At 43.0% G+C, this 26,039-nt stretch overlaps 1 protein-coding gene across 1 annotated transcript in view; it reads right to left on the bottom strand.

Annotated features, from left to right (window-relative positions):
* The window catches only part of ANXA13 (annexin A13), a 29,221-nt gene extending 3,182 nt beyond the window's left edge, over positions 1 to 26,039 (bottom strand). The window contains exons 1-9 of the mRNA XM_086609556.1: positions 26,025 to 26,039; positions 24,248 to 24,322; positions 9,242 to 9,320; positions 6,879 to 6,973; positions 4,365 to 4,535; positions 3,654 to 3,687; positions 3,494 to 3,573; positions 1,550 to 1,618; positions 1,230 to 1,331 (exon numbers count right to left, since the gene is read on the bottom strand). Coding sequence (XP_086465682.1) covers positions 1,230 to 1,331; positions 1,550 to 1,618; positions 3,494 to 3,573; positions 3,654 to 3,687; positions 4,365 to 4,535; positions 6,879 to 6,973; positions 9,242 to 9,320; positions 24,248 to 24,322; positions 26,025 to 26,039 — 720 coding nt within the window. The remainder of the gene's footprint in view (positions 1 to 1,229; positions 1,332 to 1,549; positions 1,619 to 3,493; positions 3,574 to 3,653; positions 3,688 to 4,364; positions 4,536 to 6,878; positions 6,974 to 9,241; positions 9,321 to 24,247; positions 24,323 to 26,024) is intronic.

Below are 26,039 nucleotides of genomic sequence, written 5' to 3' on the forward strand. Positions count from 1 at the left end.
TGGGCTTATGTTCTGCAAACTCTCAACCTGGATTAGATCCGGCCCTATTTATCTTTACAAATGCAGAGAAGGACTGATGTTTGCATGGCTCTAATCTTGGCCCTCTTCTACTTCAAATACAGCCAGGCAGGATGTGGTGGATCGGTTTGGGCAACCTGATCTGCTTGGCTTTTGGAATCAAAAAACCAAGGTAGCTTGGCTATCAAAGCATTTAACTGAACCCCCAGGGTCTGGGCCACTCCGAGGGATGGAGTATCAGTAGTGACTGGTTTTGTTCTCCTGCCAGCAGCAAACCAAAACTTGGATTAAACTGCAAACATTTTTCCAAGTATGGGTTCCTTATTGTGCTGACGCTGAAGTATGGCCTTGGCTGGAGTTTTTTTCATCTTCAGTGCCTAGAGTTACAATCTTCTGATGAACTCAGAGTCATCCTATGAAAGTTCAGGACTATGAGCCAGAGGCTGGAGGGGGGACCCTCTCCTGAGACTAAATGTCTCTGCTGAGCTTCCACCTCCCTGCCAGGAGCAGGACCTTGGATCTCCCATTGTTTTGACTTTCACAGATCATTTCCAGATGAGAGGTCTCAGTGGAGGTCAGTTCCAGGTCCAAGCATGAGGAAAATGTCTCTGGTGTGTGACACAGGGAGAAGTACCAGACAGCCAGGATCCTGCTGCCTACTTTGCCTTATGCTTGGAGGCAGAGGAGAGTGCAGCCAAGTACCTGCACAGGCTGTCTGACCATCGGGGGCAGAGGCTGGAGATGTGCCTCTGCCCAGCCATTGTGAGCATGTGAAGCAGGAGGATCAGGATGAGAGACCTCGTCAGGCTCTGCTTTGGAGAAGGAGAGAAAAAGACCAGAAAAGCAAAATGCTGCTTCAGGGCAGGAGTTTGTAAACCTGTCCCTTTGCTGGTTCTCCTGCAGGAGTGGGGACACTCACTGTCACGCAGCTGGGGGAAGAAAATGACATAGAGACATTTATTTGGCTAGATGTTGTGTGGGTTATGAAGAGGAATAGGTTCTTCACTGCCAGAAGATACAGCTTTTATCCTCTATGTGTCTCTCCATAAGATCAGGATCCAGTCGCACAGAAACATTTTTCCAAGATTCTTAAAGCATTCAGAAGTTTTAAAATGGCAAATAAGGGATTGCCTGATCTACATGTCGCTGTAGGGTCTGCAAACTACACCTCGGGCCCTGCGCAACCCACATCGCAGAAGAGATGAACTCACCTTCTCATAGGCTTGAAAAGTAGCTCTCAGCTGACTGTAGCTTCTCTTCGCTAAGACCACGTTGAAAGCCAGCTCCTCCGTTCCCCAGCGGCCTTCTCCTGCCTTACAGATTGCATGTTATTTTTTTGAAGCACTTGTTTGTTCATGATAGAGACAAAAAAGTCAGCCAGAGCCCTTCACCCCCCAGGCTCCAGTCTGTGCCCCCCTGGCTCACTCCTCACCCTGCCATTGCCCCCGCACTTGCTGTGTTTGGTCACCCCCGAGATGGCCCTTGCTGCACAGCACAGGGCAAACAGGGATTTTTCCATGATTGCACTTACTTTATACAGATCTGTGGCATCTTGCTCAGCGAGCTCTGCATTGACCTGTTGGGTCTCATCTCGGGTTGCCTACAGGAAGGGACATGACAGTAAAAAAACCAGACCTAGTGCCTGTGACATTTACTAGCAGAAGGGAAGATTGTCAGCTGGTGGCCCTCACAAACATTTTGGTTATAGTCTTGCTGCCATCTGCTGACAATGCCTAGTAATGGGGCACAGTGGGACTTGGTGGTACAGTTTTGAGTGGTCTGTTCACGTTTACGGCTGCCCCTGGTCTTGCTGACTTTAGAGGTGAAGCCTGTATGGTAGGGTTTATCTCCCAGTTTTATGTGCTGTGGACTGGGACCCTTATAAGACTGCAACTCTAATGCCTCTGGAGCAGGAAGGGACTATTGGGGCTGGGCAGCTGCATGGCATTAGACTGTACCCTGCGGACGCTCCCCTGTGGCAGGGTGGCCTGCCGCCCCCCTTGTCCCCAGGCTCCTTGACATTCCGTGGGTGTTCTCAATCCCTCTCCTAGCCAGCATGTGCCAGGAACAGAAAATAAAATCAGAGGAAAACGTGATCTGTTGGGAGTTCTCCTTGCTTTGAGGAGGGCCGAACCAGAGACACTCCAGAGGTCCCATCCCGCCTGGCTTGGTCTTTGGTTCTGCTTTTTGCCTTTTTTTGTGGGTATTTTTCTACTGGTGGGAAGGGGTAGTATTCGTGGCTAGATGTTAGGGTGGGAATGGGGCTGAAACATGCAGACATATTTGGGGCAGGACTGCCCCAACACGGCCTTTGATTTCACCCCCGGAGGGCTGAGCTGCTGGGCACGTACAGCACCCTGGCCTCAAACGGCAAAGCTTCTTAGGAAAGCAGCTGCTGTACCCATCACCCAGCTACTGCAAAATGGTTCCCAGCACCCGCAGTGAAGTGCTGTGGTTTTCATGGTGCTGGATACACCCTGACAACTGCAAAATATTTTCCTGACTAACCTATATACTCTGAGCATTCACTAACACTGTAATTCTGGTAGAAATTATGAAGGATTAATCTATGAAAATAATCTACGAGTAATATGTATTTGTCACTCCCAAAAATACACCCCAAGATGTTGAAGGGAGATGTATCCATGCTTTCCAAAATGGGAGTCCAATTGTGGTGCATTTAGCAATGTGACTGTTAGGTCTTTAAAGCTTTTTCTATTTATTGAATCTTTTAATTTCTGAGAGCTGTCAGCTCAGACTGGCCACCACTTTGCATTCCCAGCTGCGACCCTACTCTTCTCAGTTGTACTGTGTCTTTATGGAGATGTTAATTTCTTTCAAGCCTGCCAGAGTTCAAGGAGCATCTGGACTAGATCATATGATCTAGTTTTAGGTAGCCCTGCAAGGAGGAGGGAGTTGGACTCAATGATCTTTGGAGATCCCTTCCAACTGAAAATATTCTATGATTCTATGTAGTTGGTTTATAATAAAGCATGTCCTACTGAAAAATATGGGTATTTTTTTGTGATTGTAAAATTAACAGTCATCTCTTTCTTACTTTTTCTGTATCTATCTGAATTTTAAATTCCTCAGTTGAGATGCAAATCAGAATTTGCCTGTTTTAGGCCAAATTCAGCACAATATAGCCATGACCTTGAGCTGGTATTCTAGCCATTACTGTAGTATAAATAGTAACAAAACAATGCCGTTGTCTTTAAATTATTGCAATTTATAAAAATTACTTTTGATTTTATATAATTCCTTTAGTTATATTAAAAAGCTATAAATATAGAAGGCTCTTTTCCTGAAGAATGCCTTTTGCTTATTATAATTACCTCATTATTGTATTCTATATCATAATTATATTATTATAAATACCAGCTAATACTTATGATGATTGCCCAGGGTAGACAGGATAGAGAAAAGGAAATATCTCTGTCAGGTAGACATCTAAGAGGAAAGCCTCCAGCCTTACCTCTAGCACAGTGACTAATATCTTCTGTAGGGAGCCACTTGTGTCACTTTTAACATCAGATTCTAGATCCTTATCAAAGACTGTGAAGAAAAAAATCTGTGAGGGTTCACCCAGCGATAAAGGCTTTAAATGAAGGTGTTTGAAAGACAATACTACTTACGCCGTTTGTATGCCTCCTTTATGTTTACAATTTCCTAGGCAAATAAATCAAATAAATAATTAAGCAAATTAATAAATAAATAAGAAAAATATTTATAGATAAATAAATAAATACATTTAATTAATTAGTAAGTAAATAAACAAACAGAACCCCAGCAAGTCAGTACCATGCCCGTGTTTCTTGAGGTGTAGCAGGTGTGGAGGCAGGAGAAGCCAAATTCCCATTCCCCACTCCTGCTGGGACTCACTGGAATGCAGAGACACGAGTCAAACCTAGCCCAGTTCAGGACAGCATTTTGAGGGATGCCTGACTTGTGCAGGCATCACTCTGATGTCACTTTAGTTTAGGCATAAGCTAAAGGGCTTTTTGATGAGGATCACGTTCCTGTACTTTGCAGGAGCCACCTCTGAATGGTCAGGGCAAAGCAGCAAAGCTGTCTTTAACAGAAACCCTGGGATTTCTCTATCATCAGTGTCACATCTGTGACATCTATAGGAGACATGAGCCAGATCAAGGAAGGAATTTGAATTATATTGCTCTGAACTCCTGCAAGAGTTTCAGCCCTGCTATGGCAACTTCATGGCTGCAATCGCTGACAACAGGCATTTCAGCCGTGGAAGCTGGTCTGATCCCTCCTCATCCTTACAGGGAGACGCTCTTGGCGAGCTCTTTGCCCTGCTACCTAAGGAAGGTCACACATGGTGTCCAAACCTTATTGTTTCGCGTGCAGAGAATCTCGATCAGCAGCGACTCGTCTGTCCCGGTGCCCTTCATCGCCCTCTGAAGCTCTCGGGCCTCATACTCGCAGGGCAGGTCCAGTAGAGCCAGCACAGCCTTTTCGAAATTCCCACTCAGGTCTCCCTTCAGGTCCTCTTCCAAATCCTGCAGGGACAGTTGGAAAGGTTAGTGCAAAGGCTGAGGTGGGATTAGAGGGTTTCTTAATTTGTTTTGGGGAATTTCATGATTTCAAAGCTTTGTCTGTACCAAAAAGGGACAAAAATATAAAAAAGCCTTTAAATATGTGGACTTTTTTTTTTCAAAATAAATTCTCTAAAAATTTTTGTTTCAGATTGAATGAAATGATTGTCCCATCTTCAAATACCAGCTGGTATCAGTTCAGTTTTCACTCTTACATGTTTAATTAAATGCAAACTAGTGTTTTTAAAAGCTTAACAGAAACTTCCGGCTTTGAAAGAGCTGCAACAGAAGGGGTCAAACTTGCCACAATTCTCTTCCAGTTTTGGTTAAAATTGACCTACTGCAAAAAGCAACAAATTTCTCCAAAGTGCTTCAGTGCTAAGCAATCAGTATTTTTTCCATTAAAAAAAAAATTAAAAAATCAACCTTCTGTGATATGATCTACTTAATTCAAAATTTAGTAAGACTCAGGGAGGAATGAGCTAGTGCATGCACACCGAGAAGGATGCCTTCTGATGATTCATTTGAAGCCCTATCTGCAGTTAACATTTCCTGTAGTATGGGAAGTACTTGACAAGTTCAGAACCACGAAGGAGAAGCCCAGCTCTAAATCTATTGTTTCTGAAATACCTTCCTACACAATCGAAAGTGAACACTCAATCTCTTCAAGTCAGAGGCTGACAGCAGCGCTGGAGCAGTTTCAGTGCGCACCATGAACCTCCCTTCCTCCAGCAGCAGGGGGGCGAAATGGTGCAACTTGTGGCTTCTTCCTGTCGTGGGTTAGGCTGACCCTCCCACACAGCCGGTCACTCCCCCTCCCCCACCCCCAGGAATGAGGGAGAGAATTAAAGGAGAAACGGGAAACCCGTGGGTTGAGATAAGAACAATTTAATACAGATGATTTAATACACAGTGTAGATGCTCACCACCCCCTCGTATGCGAAGCCCGTCTCGTCCTGAAGCTGCAAATCCCGGACGAACGTGAGGCCCCGATATAGAGAGGGGCAGAGAGAGAGAGAGAGAGTACTCCGAGAGTGGGAGTGCTGGGAGAGAGAGGAAAAAAAGAAAAGGCAATAGAGCAAAAGCGCAGCAAGCGCAAAAGAGCAAAAGCGGCGAAAGAGCCAAAGCGCAAAAGCCCTTCTGTCCGTCTGTGCCTCACCTTTATACTGGGCATGACGCTGCATGGTATGGAATACTAATTGGCCAGCTTGGCCCTCAATCTTAAGTTCCACCACAAATCACAAGGGGAATCGTGTCCCCCTTGTCCCAGCTATGCTGCCCCCTTATCCCGCCGTGTTTCTGCACTCCGGCACACTGAAAAGTCCTTGGAGTCTCAAACATCAACTTGCTATCAACATTCTTCTCAGAGCGAGCCTCTCAGTAAAACAAAAACATGGAGCTCTTCTAGCTGCTAAAAAGAAGAGCTAACTCTGTCCCAGCTAAAACTAGGACATTCCCCAGAGATTCAAGTTGCCTGGGCAAGTGAGAAGGGTTGCTACATGCTGATATAACCGGGATGTCTTATGGCATTTGCTCATTTCTTATGCCTATTTTTAGTAATCCTCATTACAGAACTAAATCTGTAATATTTATGTAACCAAAATCTTTATCATGTTTGCTGTAAGTTTTACACACTTTCAGGTTCAGTGCTGCCTGTCTTATTAACATTGATTAATGACTAATGAGCAAGCAGACCTTAAGAAAATACCAATTTAATAAGAAGCTTTGCAGGACTCCGTTGTTTACCTAAATACCATGTTGGAAGCTTTATTTTTCTTACACGCAAAATCATTAAGGCTGCTGTCTATGTTTCCTCCTCCAGAAATCAAGTGCCCAATGAGACTTCTTAGTTTTACAAAGTGTATTCTACTTCATCGCTGGAAGAAATCAATTAAACTCAACAAAAATACACTGATGTAAGATAAAATAGTTCCTCTGAATTTACATCTGGTCTGAGAGGGATTCTGACTTAAAATTTCCCTTTTACATTGATTCCTGTTTCTGAATGTGCTGAAGATGAACACAAGCTAAAATATTTTTCAGTTCAGTTATGAATTGTTTTCTAGCTCTCCCAACATTGGTTAAAGTGCTCTGATCTGGTTAAGGCTGATTTCAAGAAGATTCTGAGGGCTAAGATTAGAAATACAATTGGTATTTTAGAAGATAAAATAAATTGCTGAATCAGAAACTAACTGGTGTCCTCCTTAAATCCATTGTGCCCTTGATATTTTCAAAAGCAGAGGTCTGTAGGCTATATTTCTAGCAGGCATGCATTTTGAAACAGAAAGGTCATTTATTTCAAAATACCTTGCTGTACAGAGCCTTGTACTTCTGTTTTATTTGTTGTCTCTGCTCCGATGTTCGACTTGACAAGACTTCAATAATTTTCTTTTCATCGGTTCCTGAAAAAGAAATCATGTATAGGAATTATTTAATCAGGAATCTATTGCAGTGAAAAGAAAATGTGATGTCTAAAGAGAAAAAAAAATGCTATACATATATCTCCACTGGTGCCAAATTTAGAATCTGTAGCATCTGAGATTCTTTTGAGGATATATTTAACTGTAGTCAGCTACAATGTTCAGACCATAAAATAAAAGTTCACCATCTCGTGCTGCTCATATTTTATCAGAGAAATGGAGTCTTTTGCTTGAGAAGGGCAGACACTGCTCCTAAAATCTGGGTTATGCCAGTGCTGACAAACATGTAGCAGTGGCTATTCTTATTTGAGTAGTCCTGATGGATCAGCCACCAGATCCAGTTCATTAAGCGCGTGAACGTTTGTGCTGGCACAATAGAACGAACAGTGCGGAACGAGAGGCCGGGGTAGGTGAGGATGTGTTTACATCAGCTTCATTAACCCACAGCCTGAACGTACAGCCTGTACAAAACGGGTTGTGCTTTGTGCTAGATGGAGTCAGGAAGAAGAGCAGGAACCAGCCTTCATGGTCTGAGTCTCTGCTGATGTAGTTTTGCTTGGCAAAAGTAAATGAGAGTGAAGTGGGAGCATGGGATGCCCGGGCGATGGACACCACAGCAGCTGCATCTCCTGGGAACCTGCAGTTGAACATGCAGCATGTCTTTGGGAGAAAGCCCTTGGGCAGCTTTGAGCTGTGACTTATGCAACGGATGGAAGCAGCTTACTAAAGGCAATGACCTTGTTCTCATGTTTTTCTTGCCCTCAGCATATAAACAGATGTTTGCACTAAACAAAGCTGCTGGAAGGCATTCATTATGTTTGTGGCTAATGGGACAGGACTGCAGCGATGCTACTTGGATGCCCAAAAGACACAATAGAGTAGCTATTGCATTAACACACGTGTCCTGATGCACTTCCATCTAAGGGCCAGGAGCTTGCCTCAAGTATTATATCTTCAAGACAAGTATTGAAATGGAGAATGTGTATCAGGAGAGACCTATGACTCTGCGTGTGATGGGCACTGCCAAAATACCCATAGCATATAAAGGGTTTAGATGGCAGATCAAAGGCATCCAGCCATATGCCAGGTCTGCTGACACACGCACGTCACACTGGTGGACACTGCCCCATGTTCTCCTTGTGCTTTTCCATCTGTTGCGTCCACCTAACTGGGCTTTGTGCCGTGCCTCATTGCAGGCTCCCGGGATCAGGGACCAACAAGGGTTTCTGAGGAGCTACCAGTACAAAACATAAAAATACAAATGATACTGGCATCCACTAGCAGCTGATGAGTTTTCATCCCTGCATATCATCGTCAGGCTCATACAGGACAAGTTCAGGTCATCTTGTCCAGTTCTTCCTGCTTAGAACCAAGGCAGAAGGTATGGTCCATTTTAGAAGGAAAAGCACTTCCATCTGACAATGTGGGGTTAAACTCTCAGTAGGGGAGTCCTCCGGGCAACTGTCTTGAGAGGGCTCAGCTGACAGGACAAAAACAGTTCCTAAAATTCAGCACTTAACTAGCTGGTTCTGAATGTCAGTGCTATACCAGGAAGAAATACTTAAATATGTGTTTACTGTGCAAATGCCTGGAGTGAATTAATAACTTGTTGCTCTCCTGTGCTGCCTGGCTGTTCTTCCTCTGCTGGACACTGTTACCTCCACAGACCTGAGGATCCCATGAACACTGTGCGTTCCTCATTCACATCAGTGCACAGTCAGCCAGCTTACTTTAAACTGCCTTAGAAGATGGTGGGAGCAAGTATTTTTGGTTAAAAAATCACTGACGCAGATCGAGGAGCATCATATATTCCTTTCAGCTGAAGGAGCTGCAGTGGGCTCTGATGAGTATATGGAAATAGTGATGTTTTTGATTGGTCCTTGAAGGCCTGGGAAAGGACACATAACCATGACCTTAATCTGATCTGACTGGTTGGACTCCATGACTGTTGTATCAGCCTTGACAGGTTGATGTTCCTATCGCAGAGAGCAAATATGTTTATCCCAATTGCCTGGAGCCAAGCAATTATCCAACTAGATCTTACCAGAATTGAGGAACAAACTAACTTTCCTTCCCATTTATTTTAATCATATAAAGCTTCATGAGTGTGCATGTTCTTTGAGTTAGTAAGTGACAGAAAGCATAAAGATTACCTGAAACTGGTTGAAATAGTTGTTTTGCCCTAAATTTATGTATATACTCTCTATAATCTAGAATTGCCCTTTGTACAAAACCCAAGAGTTTTCTTACCTGCTCCTTTGCAGGCGCTATGTATTTTCTTGGCATCTCGGTCCGCATCAAAGCCATGGTTGTGGCGTTTATTGGTTGACTAGGAAAGCAGAGACACAACAGATACACAGGAAAAATTTTTGCATTAATCTCTCTGAATGACAGCAGTTTGGGCCAGGTTCTTGCTTGATCTTTGTTCATACCATCCCAATCATGAAGTTCCCTCTGGGCTTTGCAGCAATACTCTATCGATTACTAGGGCTCCTAGAACGGATCCACAAATAGGTGTCATCACATGACACACAGTGCTGATCTGATATAACTTTGTTCTGCCAGTTCAGACTTATTCAAATAATTTAAAGGTAATAACTTTATGTTAGGCATCTTCATACCAGATCGAATATTATTTGTTCGTACCACTTTAACAATCACAGAATCATAGAATTGTATGGACTGGAAGGGAGGTTAAAGATCATCTAGTTCTAAACTCCCTGCCATGGGCAGGGAAATCCTCCACTACATCAGGTTGCTCAAAGCCTCATCCAGCCTGGCCTTGAACACCTCCAGGGATGGGGCATCCACAACTTCTCTGAGTATCCTGTTCCCGTGCCTCACCATCCTCAATGTAAAAGATTTCTTTCTTAGATCTAATCTAAATCTGTCCTCTTTCAGTTTAAAGCCATTGCCCCTCATCTTATCACTACACGCCCTTGTAAAGAGTCCCTCTCCAGCTTTCCTGTAGGCCCCCTTTAGGTACTGGAAGGCTGCTAGAAAGTCTCCCTGGAGCCTTCCCTTCTCCAAGTCAAACAATCCCAACTCTCTCAGCCTGTCTTCACAGGAGAGGTGCTCCAGCCCTCGGATCATCTTCGTGGCCCTTCTCTGGACTTTCTCCAACAGGTTCCTGTCCTTATGTTGGGGACTCCAGAGCTGAATGCAGTATTACAGGTGGGATCTCACGAGAGCAGAGTAGAGGGGCAGAATCACCTCCCTCGACCTGCTGGCCACACTTCTTTTGATGCAGCCCAGGATATGGTTGGCTTTCTGGGCTGCAAGTGCACATTGCTGGCTCGTGTGGAGCTTCTCATCAACCAGCACCCCCAAGTACTTTTCCTCAGGGCTGCTCTCAATCCATTCTCCGCCCAGCCTGTACTTGTGCTTGGGATTGCCCCGACCCATGTGCAGCACCTTGCACTTGGCCTTGTTGAACTTCATGAGGTTCACACAGGCCAACCTCTCCAGCCTGTCAAGGTCCCTCTGGATGGCATCCCTTCCCTCCAGCATGTCCACAACACCACACAGCTTGGTGTTGTCAACAAACTTGCTAAGGGTGCACTCGATCCCAATCTCCATATCGCTGACAAAGATGTTGTTTTGTTGTTGTACTGGTCAGCCCCAGTACTGACCCCTGAGGAACACTACTTTTCACTGGTCTCCACTTGGAAATCGAGCTGTTGACCGCAACTCTTTCAGTGCACCATCCATTGAATTCCTTATCCACCAAGTGGTCCATCTGTCAAATTCATGTCTCTCCAGTTTAGAGACAAGGATGTCATGTGGAACAGTGTCAAATGCTTTGGACAAGTACAGGTAGACGATGTCAGTTGCTCTTCCCTTATCCATCAATGCTGTAACCTCATCGTAGAAGGTCACCAAATTAGTCAGGCAGGATTTGCCCTTAGTGAAGCCATGTTGGCTGTCACCAATAACCTCCTTTTTTTCTGTGTGCCTTAGCATAGTTTCCAGGAGGATCTGCTCCATGATCTTGCTGGGCACAGAGGTGAGACTGTTGTTTAGCACAGCTGGCAACTAAATGCCACACACCCACTTGCTCACACTCCACCACCCCCAGGAATGGGGAAGAGAATTAGAGGGGAAAAGAGAAGGAGACTCATGGGTTGAGATAAGAACCATTTAATAATAATATTAAATCAAAAATAAAATGAGAAAATATTAATAATATATGAATATAGAGATATATAATATTATAATAATACATACAACAAGTGATGCACAGTGTAATTGCTCACCACCCAGTGACCAACGCCTGTCCCATCCTGACAAAAGATCCTGAAACAGATAAGTCCTGACACCACAATCCTGGAAAAGTGAGAAGCCCCAAAAGAGAATAAGAAAGAGATAGCATTCCAAGAGTCTGAGACTCCAAGAGAGAGACCTCAGAAGAGAATTCCCAGAAGAGCAAGAGCTTCTTCCCAGTCAACTCTCATCTATACGCTGAGCATGACATTGCATTATATGGAATATTGCATTGGCCACTTTAGCCCTCAATCCTAATTCTCAGTTCAAATTACAGGAGTTGTGGACCCTTTGTCCTGGACGTGCTCCCCCGCAGCCTGTTGTGCTGCTGCAGACTGGCAAGAACAAGGGAAGCTGAAAGGTCCTTGATGTCTCAGCACCAGCTATAAACATCAGTGCACTATCAACATTCTTCTTGTAGTAAATTCCAGACTGAAATCAAAACACAGAGCTCTTCTAGCTGCTAAAAGGAAAAACTGACTTTATCCCAGTCAAAATCAGGACAGAGACTGAGACTGACTGGCCTGTAGTCCTCTGAGTCTTCTTTTTTTTCCTTTTTAAAAATTGTTTCCCCTTTTCCAGTATGAGGGAACTTCACCAGACTGCCACAATTTCTCAGATATGATGGATAGTGGTTTAGCAACTTCATCCACCACTTCCCTCAGGACCCGCAGATGCACTTCATCAGGTCCCATAGACTTGTGCACCTTCAGGTTCTTTAGATGGTCTCGAACCTGATCTTCTCCTACAGTGGGCAGTTCTTCATTCTCCCAGTCCCTGCCTTTGCCTTCTGTTACTTGGGCGGTGCAACTGGCAGTGAAGACTGAGGCAAAGAAGTCATTGAGTATCTCGGCCTTCTCCATATCCTGGGTAACCAAGTCTCTCGTTTCCTTCTGGAGAGGGGCCACATTTTCCCTAGTCCTTCTTTTGTCACTGACGTACCTACAGAAGCTTAATTGACAGTAAGCCAAGATAAACACCTCATCAGATGCGTGCAGAACCATGCCCCATCCCTGCAGTACATTTGTAAGTACTTACAATTGCAAGTACTTAACAACTCCAATCCTCTGAATAAAAACTCATCCTACAAACCTTTCTTACATTGACACATTTATGCAAACAAGATAATTGGAGATATATAATGTGATAAACCTGGTGGTTTGGTGTTTGGTTTTTTTTTTTTTTTGGCAAAATAGTACATGTGGTTACCTTGACCTAAATCTATTGGGGATAATAACTCAAAGTCCACAGCTGCAGCAGCAGTTTACAGAGTTTACAGCCTGACATATTGATGTAAACAGAAAACCATGCCCATTCCTACTAATCTGACAAGCTGTGAATCACAAGGGCTGAAATGCTGTTACACCCTCTGTTCTGCTGTTTCTCAGACAAGGGTAGAAGTATCTGAGACCAGGAGGTCAGCAACGTTTCTAACCCCTGTAACATAAAGAATCAGATCTTTTAAATGCCTATACTCTAAAATAATACTGGTATATAGGTCCTAGGCTCTTAAATCAACTAGAACTATATGCACACCACCTACTCAGGGGCTCTAAGTAGGTGCCATTGCAAGCTCTGGCATTTCCATTCAAGTACCAACATGTGGATCGGGCTACTTGATTTACAGGACTGCCAAGCACTGGCTTCCCACCACTGTGAATTAAGGGTTATGATACCCCAGAACATGACACTCTGTTCTCCACTAAACTAAGGGTTATGACACCTCGGGGCATGGCAGTCTGCTTTTAAGCCCTTCTGCAAATGCCACCATCCCACTGAAGAGCAGAAGAGGCTGAATGGCTGATTAGCCTCCTTGTCTTTGGGGATAGCACAGGGCAGAGATCATTTGTGAAAGACATTAGGCATGAGATCATTCTGCCTGCAGGATAAAGAGAATGTAGCCATATGGCTGTGGGCCACGCTTCTCCATGTACCCACCTGGACAGAGATGACCTGTTTCATTTACAAGTATAGATATAGCCTAGTGGTCTGTTCATTGGTATTTTTCGAAAGTTTCATACTGTGATCTACTAGCTCTGGTAGAGGAGCTACAGCTCTGGATAAAGGAGTTCTCTATCAAAAGTCAAAGGGGTTTATCTCAAGGAGAAAGCCCAAATCCAGTCCCTACCCTGCTTTACCAATGTACATTCATGATAGACCATTTAGGTGCCTGGCTTTTCTAATGCAGTTGGCAGCTAGGATACAACTTACTGCTAATGGTAGCTGCTGTAGTGCAGCCATCTCACTGGAATTGAAAGTTATTTTTACAACAATAGCAAATAGTAAGGTACAATAACAATGCAATAATTTCTATCGGTCTCTACAGCACAAGATAAGACTTTCATTGTCACATCATCATCACAAATGTCACTTGGAAACGTGTATCCTACCGTATGCTCTGACGCGCACATGTGCTTCTCTAAACCCTTCAAATAAGGTGGAAATAAATGCATACAAGTAACTAATGTTTTCTAGTGGAAGATTTTATTTAATGGCCTTCAAATTTCTCAGGAATTTTGTCAAAAAGAAAAGGGAAAACCACAAAGTTAGAAAACAGACTCACTTATCACTGTCTTTACCCAAAATGAATTGCATTCACATTTTTCTATTATGTCAGGGTGTATGTACAATATAATGAAAGCCTTTTCTGCATATACAGCTCCAGGATGCAAATGCTGCCTGCACAATGGCCTTCTTTGCTGGAGAGCTGTACAGGCATGGTGTTGACACAAGGAGTGTGGTCCAGATGCTCTTCAGCACACGGTGGACTTCATGAGCATCGTGGCGTAGCATCCAAGAGGATGCTCTGCTGCTCGGTCGATTGCATGTGTCCCACAGACAGCAGTGTACGGTGCCAATAAGGTTTTCCCCTCTCCTAATACCAAGTTTAACATCCAAAGTGTTTCCAACACTTCAGTCCATACTTTAACACATGACTGTTAGTCAGAGTTACCACTGCTTGTAGAAACAGGGTACATACAATATCCAAGTGGAGTAAATGATGGTGACATTAAGCTATCATTGTTGTGGCTCTTCAGATGATGTTCATGCCACTCATATGGTTGATCCTGTGTTAGGCAGCCAGTACTGAAGTTATTCTAGAGTTGTTTGCAAAGCATTTCGTTGTGAGAGTAAGGACCAGCGAAGCAGCTGAAAAATCAGCAAAAAAGGGACAATTCTGGAGCACCAAATACAGAGAAAAGTGCTAATGTATCAAATGCATAAATTGACTACTTCATAGCATCCAAATGCTATTCTAATTTATAGCCCCTCAAATTCACTCCAGCAGTATGAGTTGAGAACTGTTGCACCAGATTCATTCCTCCTGACCTGAGACAGAAGATGGACTGGTGAGAAGTGGGAGGAAAAAGGCTTTGCCTAGTGTTCGCTCCTACTTCTCAGTCATTCAGCCTGGACAGAAACACCTACACACCCCTCAAAGGCAAGTAGCTGGTTTGTACTTTGCTCTGCCCTTACCCATGGGCAGTGCTGTGCTGTGAGTATTGCCCTTGTCATGCTGATGCTGCCACTTCCACAGCTCCCACTGCCCCAACACTATCACAGATGCACCTGGTCCTGGTAATGTCATTACAGGACTTTGGGAGACTGGTTTGCTTTCTTATGCCTTGATGCCTGGTTGGTTACGCTCAGGTTTTAGCGAGTCTCTAACTCCTAGGTGCAACTTGTCACTGTAGTTGTTGTGTTTGTGTGTGGCACAGTTGCAACAGGTAGGAAAACGGTAGCACCAGTGACTGAAATAACACTGTGGATTTATGAGGATTCATAAAGACATAAAGAAATATATCTCTTTTCAAAGGAAAAATCATGTGGAAGGGAAGGGAGGACTCTTTCTTAATGATGTTCAGAACATATTTGTTTTAAAGCACCAGAGGAATCTATTGAGTCAGCTCTGCTATAGCCTCTGTCTTCAAATAAATCACTGTAAAACATTAAATGATGGGCCTGGAAGGTATCATTCTGATAGTACTGTGTATAATACTAGCATCAGCTTTAGAGACAGGAAATCTAATACTCTGCGTAGGTGACCGTCAAGGCCAACTCCTGAGTCATCTGGAACACTCTGGTTAAAATTCACTACCTGCTGGGTCCCAGCCTCGATCTTGCCCACTGACGCAGCCTTCCCACGCAGGAGAGGGAGAGCAGTTTCAGAACTGTACTGCTCCCTACCCTGTGGATTCTAACAGGTGGAATTTCCACTATAGGATAAATGGCAAAATAAATTGATGTTTAATACCATTTGTAACTTGAAGGCATTTTTCTTTTAAAAATATGGGCAGAATCACTTTAATATATTTCTAGTTTTAGAGTTAGGATCCTAGATTGGATCTGAGTAGTTAAGTTACAAGTGTTATAGCAATTTTGGTGATAGCATGATGTGGAGTCTGAAATACCAGGTGGAAAGATTGCATACAAATTTTGCAGCTGGACGTAGGATGTAAGGGAACTTTCTCTCATAAATTGGTCCGGCTCCATCTACTCTGCCACTTCATTTTCTTCTACATTTCTCTCCAATACTTCTATATTAATTAGTTTAACCAGAGTTCTAGTGGGAAGAAACCCTCTTTTCACTTCCAGCCTAGCTGTATTCAATGCCTGTGTCCACTTGTTTTTTCTGCCAACAGTGTTGCTTAGCTGTTCCTTAAATAGTTTTTGCCTTGCTTAAGCATATTTTAAGACATTTTTAACTAATCATTTTTCCTTGCAGCTTTGGCAATAATTGCCACAGATTTATTTCTATTAAACTGGATAGATTATAACTGGTTTAAAACTAACACTTCTACCTTGTAAAGCACACCAAGTAGTTTTCCTACTGTAAATTACACTGGATTTTCAGGAGATGTAAGATGAGTTTATAGTTGAAGATGGCCTGCAATGCTTAGAGAAGCATTTGGAGACTGTTCTTTGATATTTCAGCATGTGGAGTCCTTATGGTGCACAAATAAAGTTTAACAAAAAGGTCAGCAAAACCAGGAAAGACATGGACGAGTGAGAAATAAGAGCTCTGGTGGATTCAAGGCATCAGTAGTTAGAATTGGTGGGATGTTGCAATACATTGCAGACATTTCTGAAGACAAAATGTAATATCTTCCTTGAGCTAAAGACAATTAAGCTTGCAGTACATACAAAGTGCTCATCTGTCAGTAGACAAGAACAGAAGAAACCCTATGATGAGCTTGCCAGGTAGCTTCCTGTATTGCAAAAGAGAGACAACGTACCCTGGCTGAAAATAGCTGATAATATAGCTGAGCAATCACAACTATTTTTTTATTTCCATCATCTCAAGCAGATGCCACAACCATGCTCGGGAACAGAGGTTTATGGAGGAGTACTGGCAAAACAACAAAAAGGGTATCTGCTCGGGGTGCCGCTGACAGTGCTCACCCGCTGCAGCTCTAACACAGATCGATCCTGATAATGTGCACGGATAAATGCAGAGGCAAACTCTTACAAGCAAATTGCTAGGAAGAACCAGCAGGAATGTGGCTGCTGAGCAGAGCAGTGGAGATGCAGGTCTAATAGCAATGGGCAGAGCTCTAAAAAGGGCTGGATTGCTCCAGGGATGTTGAGTGCCTACCCCCGTCTTCATTTTTGCCAGGTCCATTTAATGTGCTTTATTTAGTGGATGTCTAATTTCAAGCTTCTCTTTGGTTGCTGCTTTCATTTTTCTCTGGCTTGACAGAAATAAGAATTAAATGTGAAAATGGCAGCACATAGAAAGGGCAGACTGACCTAGCCATGCTCTTTACAGCACTGACTAGTGCACGTGAGTGGGGTCTGGAATAAAATTTAGGGCTGTATTCAGTTGTCCAAAGGTAGGTATCTAGTGCCGATAGAGATGCCCCAGGGTAAGCTGCCTGTCAGAAACGCATGGTCTCCTGGGGGACCTGATTCCGTTAACCTGCTGCAGATCTCACATACCTGAGGGCATCACCAATGGTTACCAGAAGTGGGCAACAGAATCACGCTACAGCTATTTCACCAGTTTTGTTATTCTTCACGTACATTCAATTATGCTCTAAAAATGCATCGGAGAAAACCAAGGTTTTACAAAGAATGACATCAACTGGTTCCATGTGCAACAATGTCAGCTTTCCTTTCTGCCAAGCAGGGGAACACCCAAAAGCCTTCTGCCTGGTTTCCCACAGATTTACATCTCCTGTCTGGTTGATTCTGGTGCTTCTACTGCCTACTGCAGCTGAAGTGATTCCTGTGATGGGCACAGGCATAATGGCCCATCACTGTGTGGATTCTGTGGCGGCTTCCAAGGGATGAGCTCATGCCTCAGTCTTTTGTTCAATGGATTTCTAATACAGACTCTCTCTTCTCAAGATTGTCAAGAAGCATAAAAGGCACCTAATAATTTTGAAACTAACTGGTAAATTTATCTAAAAATTGTCCAATGGGTTCAAATATTTTTAGCTAGGGTAACAGATATATACAAACTGCAGTGCCATGCAACCTGTTTCTTTAGGAAGCCAAGCCCCAAACAATTCCTAATGTCCCAAAGGTGAGCACAGGAATGCCAGAAAAACAAACAAGCCATAACAATTGAAACCCCATCACAAATGGGAAACTGTGGAAGTGGCTGAGATTTCTCAGCTCTCTCTAAGCACAGTCACTGAGTCACCAGTTCAAAGACCTTCAGGGAGCCCCTTTTTCACCTAATGAACCAGTTTTCCTCCAGTTCAGCACGGCTAAAGCTGTCAGGACTGGTTTGGGCAGAGCTGATCTTGCTGTGGGCAATGGACAAGTGAGCTGACATCTCAAGGTGCCTTCCAGTTCTGTGATTTTCTATATTCCTCTTTTGTGTGGAGAGGAAAATTTGTTTTCTCTGTCTACCAAGAAATGTTGCAAACCATCTAGTCACCTTGTTAGCATAATAAACAACAGGACTGGGGCGTTCATCTCATTAGTCAAATTGTATCTACTATACTACCATCACAGAAGACAGCTTTTAGCAAAGCAGCAGCTACATGATTAATTTTTTATCAACACGTGCATACTCAAGATTAATTATTTATCCTGGCAGAAGCCTTTAATGAGCTACAATGCAACTGGAATCCAAGGTTAACTAGACTAATAGTACTGGATAGGAAAAAAAAAAGGCATGTTTTCTCAGATCTTGTGGTTTCAGTCTTCTATTACATCACATGTTGTCAGGATAACATCCCGTTAGCAGAACGAACTCTGAACTCCCATCCAAAGGGACAGTCTCTGTGACAAACAGCCCAAATCTCATCACTCATTTCCAAGCATTTCCATATGTTAAGAATAAAACACAAGAACAAACATGGGAGTAGGCTGCTGCATCGTGGTTCTGATCTACTTCCAAAGACAGACTGAAAGCATGATGCTACGTTTGTACTTCATCAATACTCTGATTTACTAGAACAGACATTTCCAGTCATAAATTTATATTTTTTTCCACCTATTGCAGTGCTGTCTTAGGCCCCTTTGAACTGGATCAATTTTTAGGTCATAGCAGAAGGCATGAGCACAACAGGAATAGTAGGAGTCTCCTACCACTATTTAAGGTATATTATTCTTATATAATAACGTCAACTTTTTTTTAAACCTATGCGTTCCTAATAGAAAATAAATCTTCCTGCTTGTGTTGTTTAAAAATGCCATTGAGACTGGAACGAACATCAACAGAGAGAGAAGGAAAAGCCTTTTCAGTGGTAGCATCCAGCCTGCCTGTCAAGTGACATGCCTCCCTCACCCATGGCAGAGTCTGGAGACACGTATCACGCATCTCAGAGCTGTGAGTGGAAGAGCTCTTGGAGTGGGCAGGTAGAAGATTGGCCCTCCGCTGGGAGCCTCTGGCTTTGCTGTGGGATGTATAAGGGGCTGGGAACAAGCTGTCAATGGGGTTTGGTGACCTGTGGCTGCTTTCTGTGGCAGCAAGGCCCCAGGACACCAACACAGCCCTGTTCCTGGTCATGTCAGCCAGCCTGGAACGGGGCTGCAAATACTCCTGAGGGATAAAAGGGTGACTTGCTTCAGAAAGCTCCAGATCATCAATGAGAAAGGGCAGAAAAGCAGATAAAGCCCATTTCATTTCAGTGTATAGGTACTTCCACGAGAAAAACTTCCAAATATTAGAGCTCTGTAATACACTGGAGAAGCAAAAGAAATAGAGAGCAATTACTGGCAGGCAAGGTTAGGTCTCATCTAACTGGGAAAGGCTGTTGAAGGGTGAGGATATCTAGTCATTACCAGATAGTGGGTTCACCATCTCCTATTTTCCTTGTATCAAGAAAAGATGTTCTGCAAGCTCTTCTTCAGTGAAATTCAAATAATTGTGCTCAGTTATTCAGGTAGGAATTTTTGAGAAATGTAGAGGCTTTTAGGACACAGGTCAGAGTAGATGGGTGCTGACATTTAAAAAAACAAACAAAAGCCGACAGCTGTGTCATGTTGGCAGTGGGGCAGTATCAGTGAGCACCAGGGTTTGTACTATGGTAATAAAAGGTGGGGTTAATAAACACCTTTGTGACGTATGTCAATTGGCAAGTGCTGCCTTAAGGACTATGCGTGTCCTTTTGACCGCAGGGTTTCTTCCTCTGCTGTTTTGTAAAACGTACCTGTCATTTTTGTTTGTTTGAGTAATTTTCTCAGTCAACCACAACATGTAACTGGAAAATTGCCATCTGCCTCCTCGACTGCTCAGAGAATGGTATCAGCATTTCCGAATGCTATCCGCCATCTGCCAGGCAGGCTGTCACTCTCCCAAATCCTCACGGCTGTTTTAGGTCTAACAGCTGTATGACAGCAACAAGCACTGTCGGGCTAGCTTGTTGCTGACAGTTTGTTGCTATCAAGAACAAAACACTTTCTAGATGAAGTCTATACTGGACAATACAATATATATGTCATGTAGATTAGACTTCGCTACTCGACAGCCTTTGCAATGACTCAGTGCCATGGACTCACTTGAGGGAAGAGATGCCATACAGAGGGACCTTGATAGGCTTGAGAATTGGGCCAGTGCTAACTGCATGAGCTTCAACAAGTCAAAATGCAAGGTCCTTCACCTGGGTCAGGCCAATCCTAGGCACAAATACAAACTGGGCACAGAGTGGGTTGAGAGTAGCCCTGATGAGAAGGATTTGGGGGTGTTTATAGATGAGAAGCTCAACATGAGCCGGCAGTGCGCTCATGCGGCCCAGAAGGCCAACCACATCCTGGGATGTATCAAGAGAAGCGTGGTCAGCAGGTCAAGAGAGGTGATTCTCCCCCTCTACTCTGCTCTTGTGAGACCCCACCCCGAAAACTGTGTCCAGTTCTGGTGTCCCCATCATAAGAGAGACATAGATTTGTTGGATCGTGTTCAGAGGAGGGCCACAAAGATGATCCAGGGGCTGGAACACCTCTGCTATGAGGACAGGTTGCAGGAGCTGGGATTGTTCAGCCTTGAAAAGAGAAGACTTTGGGGGGACCTAATAGCTGCCTTCCAATACCTGAAGGGAACTTACAGGAAGGCTGGGGAGGGACTTTACAAGAGTGTCCACTGATAGGGCAAGGGGAAATGGGTTTAAGTTGAAGGAGAACAGATTTAGATTAGATCTTAGGAAGCAATTCTTCAGTACGAGGGTGGTAAGACTTTGGAATAGATTGCCCAGAGAAGTTGTGGATGCCCCCTCCCTGGAGGTGTTCAAGGCCAGGTTGGATGGAGCCTTGAGTAGCCTGGTCTAGTTGAGAGGCGTCCCTGCCCATGACAGGGAGGTTGGATTAGATGATCTCTGAGGTCCCTTCCAGCCTATGCCATTCTATGAGTCTATGATTCTATGATTTCAAATAGAGAGGTGCAAATTGTCTTATTTTCTACATCTGAGACTAAAACTACAGTGTCAACAAGATGCTGATAGAATTAGTCACATTTACTTTTTTCCTATTATAAACAAGTTCTCTCATTGCTGAATTTTACACCGTCCAGTTTTAATGCATCCTACCCTCCTGTTCCTGATGGAACTCCTTAATGCAGATTATTTTTAAAATCAGTTAGGTACCAGATTACCATGTAGTGGGAATGCTAAAGTTGCAAAGCTGCAGCTTTTATTTCTAGAGGGCTCAATTCATCTGCTCAAATACAGACACGTGCCAGAGCACCTGGCACCTGCGTGGGGCTGGCAGAGGTGACACAGGGCTGCCAGGGACCTGACTCCGCAAGTGTGGCAGCTGAAGCCAAGGCAGGAAAGGATGCCAGAAATCTCCAGAGACGTCACCCCTGTGTTTAGGCATGAGTCACGCCTTGCATCACTTCCTTTTAATACTTATCTTGCAAACGGAAGCCACAAAAAAAGGGCAAACAAATGGCTTTATTCACCTAGGAAGAATCTAGAATTCCAAATCTGGAATAATTCTCTGTTACACTAGGGGTGGATTTGTTTACTTTCATTTTATTGACCATAATGCCTGGTAGCAAAACACTGTGTGCTGGGCCATTAGGGATAATGATAAATAAAATGATTGGAAACTGGTATACTTTCCCTCTTTTTCAGCTGAGATACCAAATTTCTGACTTGCATGCAGATACAGAGATAAGTGTTGTTACATTTTATTAAAAATTTTACACTCATTATCTCAGCTAAGACTTGTGATGAGTTCTGCTAAGTTAACATTGATGGAACTGAAGTTGATTCTTGAGTATTCCAGCACAAAAGCTAGCATGTCTTAAATAAATACACATATGCAGAGCTAAAATACATGGACATAATCCTTGGGAACATCATGCTGATTCTGTCATACATTCTAAAGCTGAGTTACTTAAAAGGAGAAGAACAAGACGGATGTTGCATCCCATCAGGGAAGCTCCATGATGACATGCTTCTCTCGGTCCCTTCACTGTTTTTAAAACATTTCTCTGCAAGGTGCATTACCTAAACACCGTCTATATATTCATAGACACATAGAAGGGCTCTTACTGTACAGACATTGCATGTTTAGTGTCCAACAAACCAATTGTGTCTATTGAACTTGGAGGTTTCTGTGTTTAACTCCCTGCCACCTCACAGGGTGGAGGAGGTCTCAGGATACTCCCAGGTCAGCTGAGTCACCCAGAGCAGCAATAATCAGTCCATTGCTTCAGTCAGTAATCATAGTTAACAATAAAGGCAGAGTAATTTTTCTGGATAGTAACAACAGAACTTGGTAGAATAAACTAAAAATGTTGTATACAAAAAGAAGAGCGTTAGAGTCCAGATATTTTGGATTTTTTTATATTTTTGTAAAACCTAATTGTTTGGCATATTTACATTATACAAAATATAAACATAATGACCCTTTTATACTTCAGATGGGTTCTTTTTTTTTGCCACAAGTGCATCATAAATGGGCAGATGCTTGTTAACACCTACCACAGCTGCACTCGCAGGTCAGCCTCAGACCTAAAACGAACAGCAAATATCCTGGATAAAAGGGGACCATGGAATGGAAAAGAATCTGCCACAGCTCTTCCCCAGTGTTGGGTGGCTGAACAAGAAGGTATTTCTGTCTTCTGTTGACTCTGGCTTACAGCCAAGGACTGAACAAGAATCAACTGTCACTGAATATTGGTCTGCCAGGGGAAGCAACAAATAGCAATTGTTGAGCTTTGTGATGAGATAATAAAATCACGCTGTGGTAAGTAAAACTTGTACTAAGGAAACACTTCTACAAGGACAGAAATGTCCATAGGCAACACTGAGGCCCTTGTGATGTTCGTGAGCTTATCCTCAAGAGGACTCCTCGGACAGATACGTTTTCCAGGTTATACTTACTTTTTACCTTCAAGTTCTCAAACCGTCTGGCCCATGACAACCTGCCACCCCCTTCTTACGTTACAGAGTTCTCCCCAGCAGAAGGTTTGGGCTGCTTTACAATGAGAAGATGAAACTCAAGGGTGTCCCAGAGAACCTCAAAAAGTGGTTTAAATTAAAAATACATAACTTGCCTACTCCCCAGATTAATTCAAGTCACAAATGCCACAGGAAACAACAGAATAATGCACAAAGAGTCTCCTTGGATTCTTGAGAGACAGAAGGTTAAAAAAACAATTACACAATTTCACAAAAGTCAAAACCCATCAAACTTTTCAAACCATCATATTATCAAAAGCATTTATGCTATTCCCAAAATGTCCCCAAAGCACCATGCTTACAGCAGAGCAGCTACCCAGATTTTCAGGTGGATTGATTCTACTTGTGGTAATTTTGAAGACAGCAGTACAGATAAGCTTGATGCAAGACTGCAAACAGAGAAAATAATTAGAGACTTTAAATCTCTAAGGATGTGCAGTCAAAAACTTTGATTGTAGAAAAAGGGACCGGATCAACTTCAGAGAGCAAAAAGCGTGTGGAAATATGCGGATTTGGAGCTGTAATGTTACACCAGGTGCAGCTCTTCATTGAGAGCTCAGTTTCTAAGAGAAAGGTACACTTTGGAGCTGGTTGAAAATTTTTTGCTGAAATAATGTCTTCCAGTAAAATTTGTTACTTTTGTTCAAATTAATATGTTCAGGAAGATATTAATTTTGATGAAAGCTTCATTTTAAAATGAGACCTTTTGGTATAGCTGAAAAGTTTTATTTTAACATCCACATATGGAAACTTTTCTTTGAACAAGGCTTAGCTTTCAGTGAAAACTTCACTTAATAATGACATTTAAAAAAAACCTTTAAAACCTAAATCCATTTAACCAAATAAAATACCTCTTTTGACACGGATGATTAATTTGATATTTCTCCCAGCAGAATTTGGGCTATTCAAAAAAATTCCACTTCTGAAATTTCAAAGCAGGCAAATTTTGTAAAGATGCAGTACTGAACAGAATGAAACAACCCATTTTTACCCAGCTTTCCAGTGCCAGTCTTGACCATGAAAGAGGAGTTGCCCTTGTGCACTGCAGTGCTCCCACAGCCACCATAAACCACAGCAACATGTGCTGCAACACCACAGTGCCCCTTTCATCCTTCATAAAAAAAGTGCTTACTGGCTCATCTGCTGACAAACTGGCAGTCCCTATGGCTGGTTCCCGTATATCCTCTGTGAGTCTGTAAGACTTGCTCTGGAGGTTTAAAAAACACAACATGTAAGACACTCTTGAACCTATGGTTGCAAAACACGAGATTTGGAGAAAGAACAAACTGCAGCTGAAAAGCTCTCTTAAGAATGGAGTATTTTCAGGCTGTTCCAGAATGGTTCACTGATACGAATGCAGGCATTTGTCCAAGATTACCTGTAATTTCCTAGGGACAAACAGAATGATGCAATTCCCAGGTGAGTCATGGGCTGAATCCTGAGATTCTCTTCCAACAAGGGCTCGCACCTCTACCTGCTGAAGCTTACAGTCCAACTCCAGCATACTGCATCTACAGTCAGGCTACCTAGTCCAGCATGGAGCTCGTACAACTGCTAAACCTGTCCGAGATGCAGTGCTGGGATCTCTCTTGCCATAGCTAGACCTCAACTGGCTAGTTTAAGCCTAAATTGAATATGCTTGCTCTACATTGCATTCCGTGCAGCATCCAGTGAAAGGCTCTCCAGGTTGCGGACCCTTAGGAGATGCCTGTGGACAATGCGTGCTTGTGTCTACGCACAGCGCTGTGTGGCAGGAGCTTTCTCGCCGTGTTTCCTATGCAAAGATAGGGTGCCGAACTGCTCGCTTCTCTCCCCTTTTGCAAGCAGCCAGGCCACAAAATGATGAGGGGATGGGACCATTCACCTTTCACAGGGAGACAAAAAGCTCCTTGGCTTAGTAGCTGGAGCTTTGCGCAAATGGTATGGGCTCTCTTGCTCAGTCTGGTAGAAGAAATGTCCTGGAGAGCTGGTCCAAAAGCAGCACATGCTCCCCATCTCTCAAGGACTTGCTGAATTTGAATTAGAAAAGGAGTCAGGTAATAGAATAATATAAACCTTAGAGAAACTAACGTAACATTAGCCTGTATCGGGAAACAGGCTGTCTTCTGTTGATGCATACTGTAAAACTGCAGGTTTTTAGCATTCAAGGAGAAAATACGCTGCTGAATAAATATTGTCTTTTATGCATTAGTTTTAAAATTGGAGCTAAAAACTACCAACTTCTTCAGCACAAGCTACTTAATTTTCAGAAGCACCGATTGTTCACAACTACCACACAAACTTTTGACAATCGGGCTGTTTTGAGGTTAAATATCCTTATGCAGGTTTAGACATTTATTATTAAACACCCAAACATTAGCCAAAATTGTCTCAGTCAAAACTCATATGGTAATTTGATGCAGTAAATCCTGACACTTGGATTTTAACCAGGCCCTTCTGTAAGCACCACACTTTCAGATTTCTCCTGTCCCTATCATTCAGTGACAAACTTAGCCAAATTTTGAAAGTGTTGGCCTTTGGGAAAGGAATTTTTTCATACATCTTTAGGGCATTATTTTAGAGTTCAGAATGTTCCAACACAGATTAGCTAAACTAACTAAAATAGGTTTTCCCATTACGTCCTAAACACAATTTCTTTTTCTCAAAATTAAAGCACTTCCCTTTTTCACTAAGCCACAATGAGCGTTAAAACACTCTGAATCTGTGTGTAACAGTAATAGTTTCATTATTCATATATTGCAATTAAGTGATGTTACCAGCTACATACAAGTTTCCCACCCACACTTAAAGTAGATTTTGAGGTTAAATCTTCATTTGCAGCTGTATTAATGTCATTTAAAGTGAAATGGACAAAAATAAAAACAGGAAATTGTTGCCTTCTCAAGAATGCAAATTAAATAACTACTTACATGTGAACTGCCCAT

Source organism: Tauraco erythrolophus, chromosome 3 (genome assembly GCF_009769465.1).
Source record: "Tauraco erythrolophus isolate bTauEry1 chromosome 3, bTauEry1.pri, whole genome shotgun sequence".
In the NCBI taxonomy this organism is placed as follows: Eukaryota; Metazoa; Chordata; class Aves; order Musophagiformes; family Musophagidae; genus Tauraco; species Tauraco erythrolophus.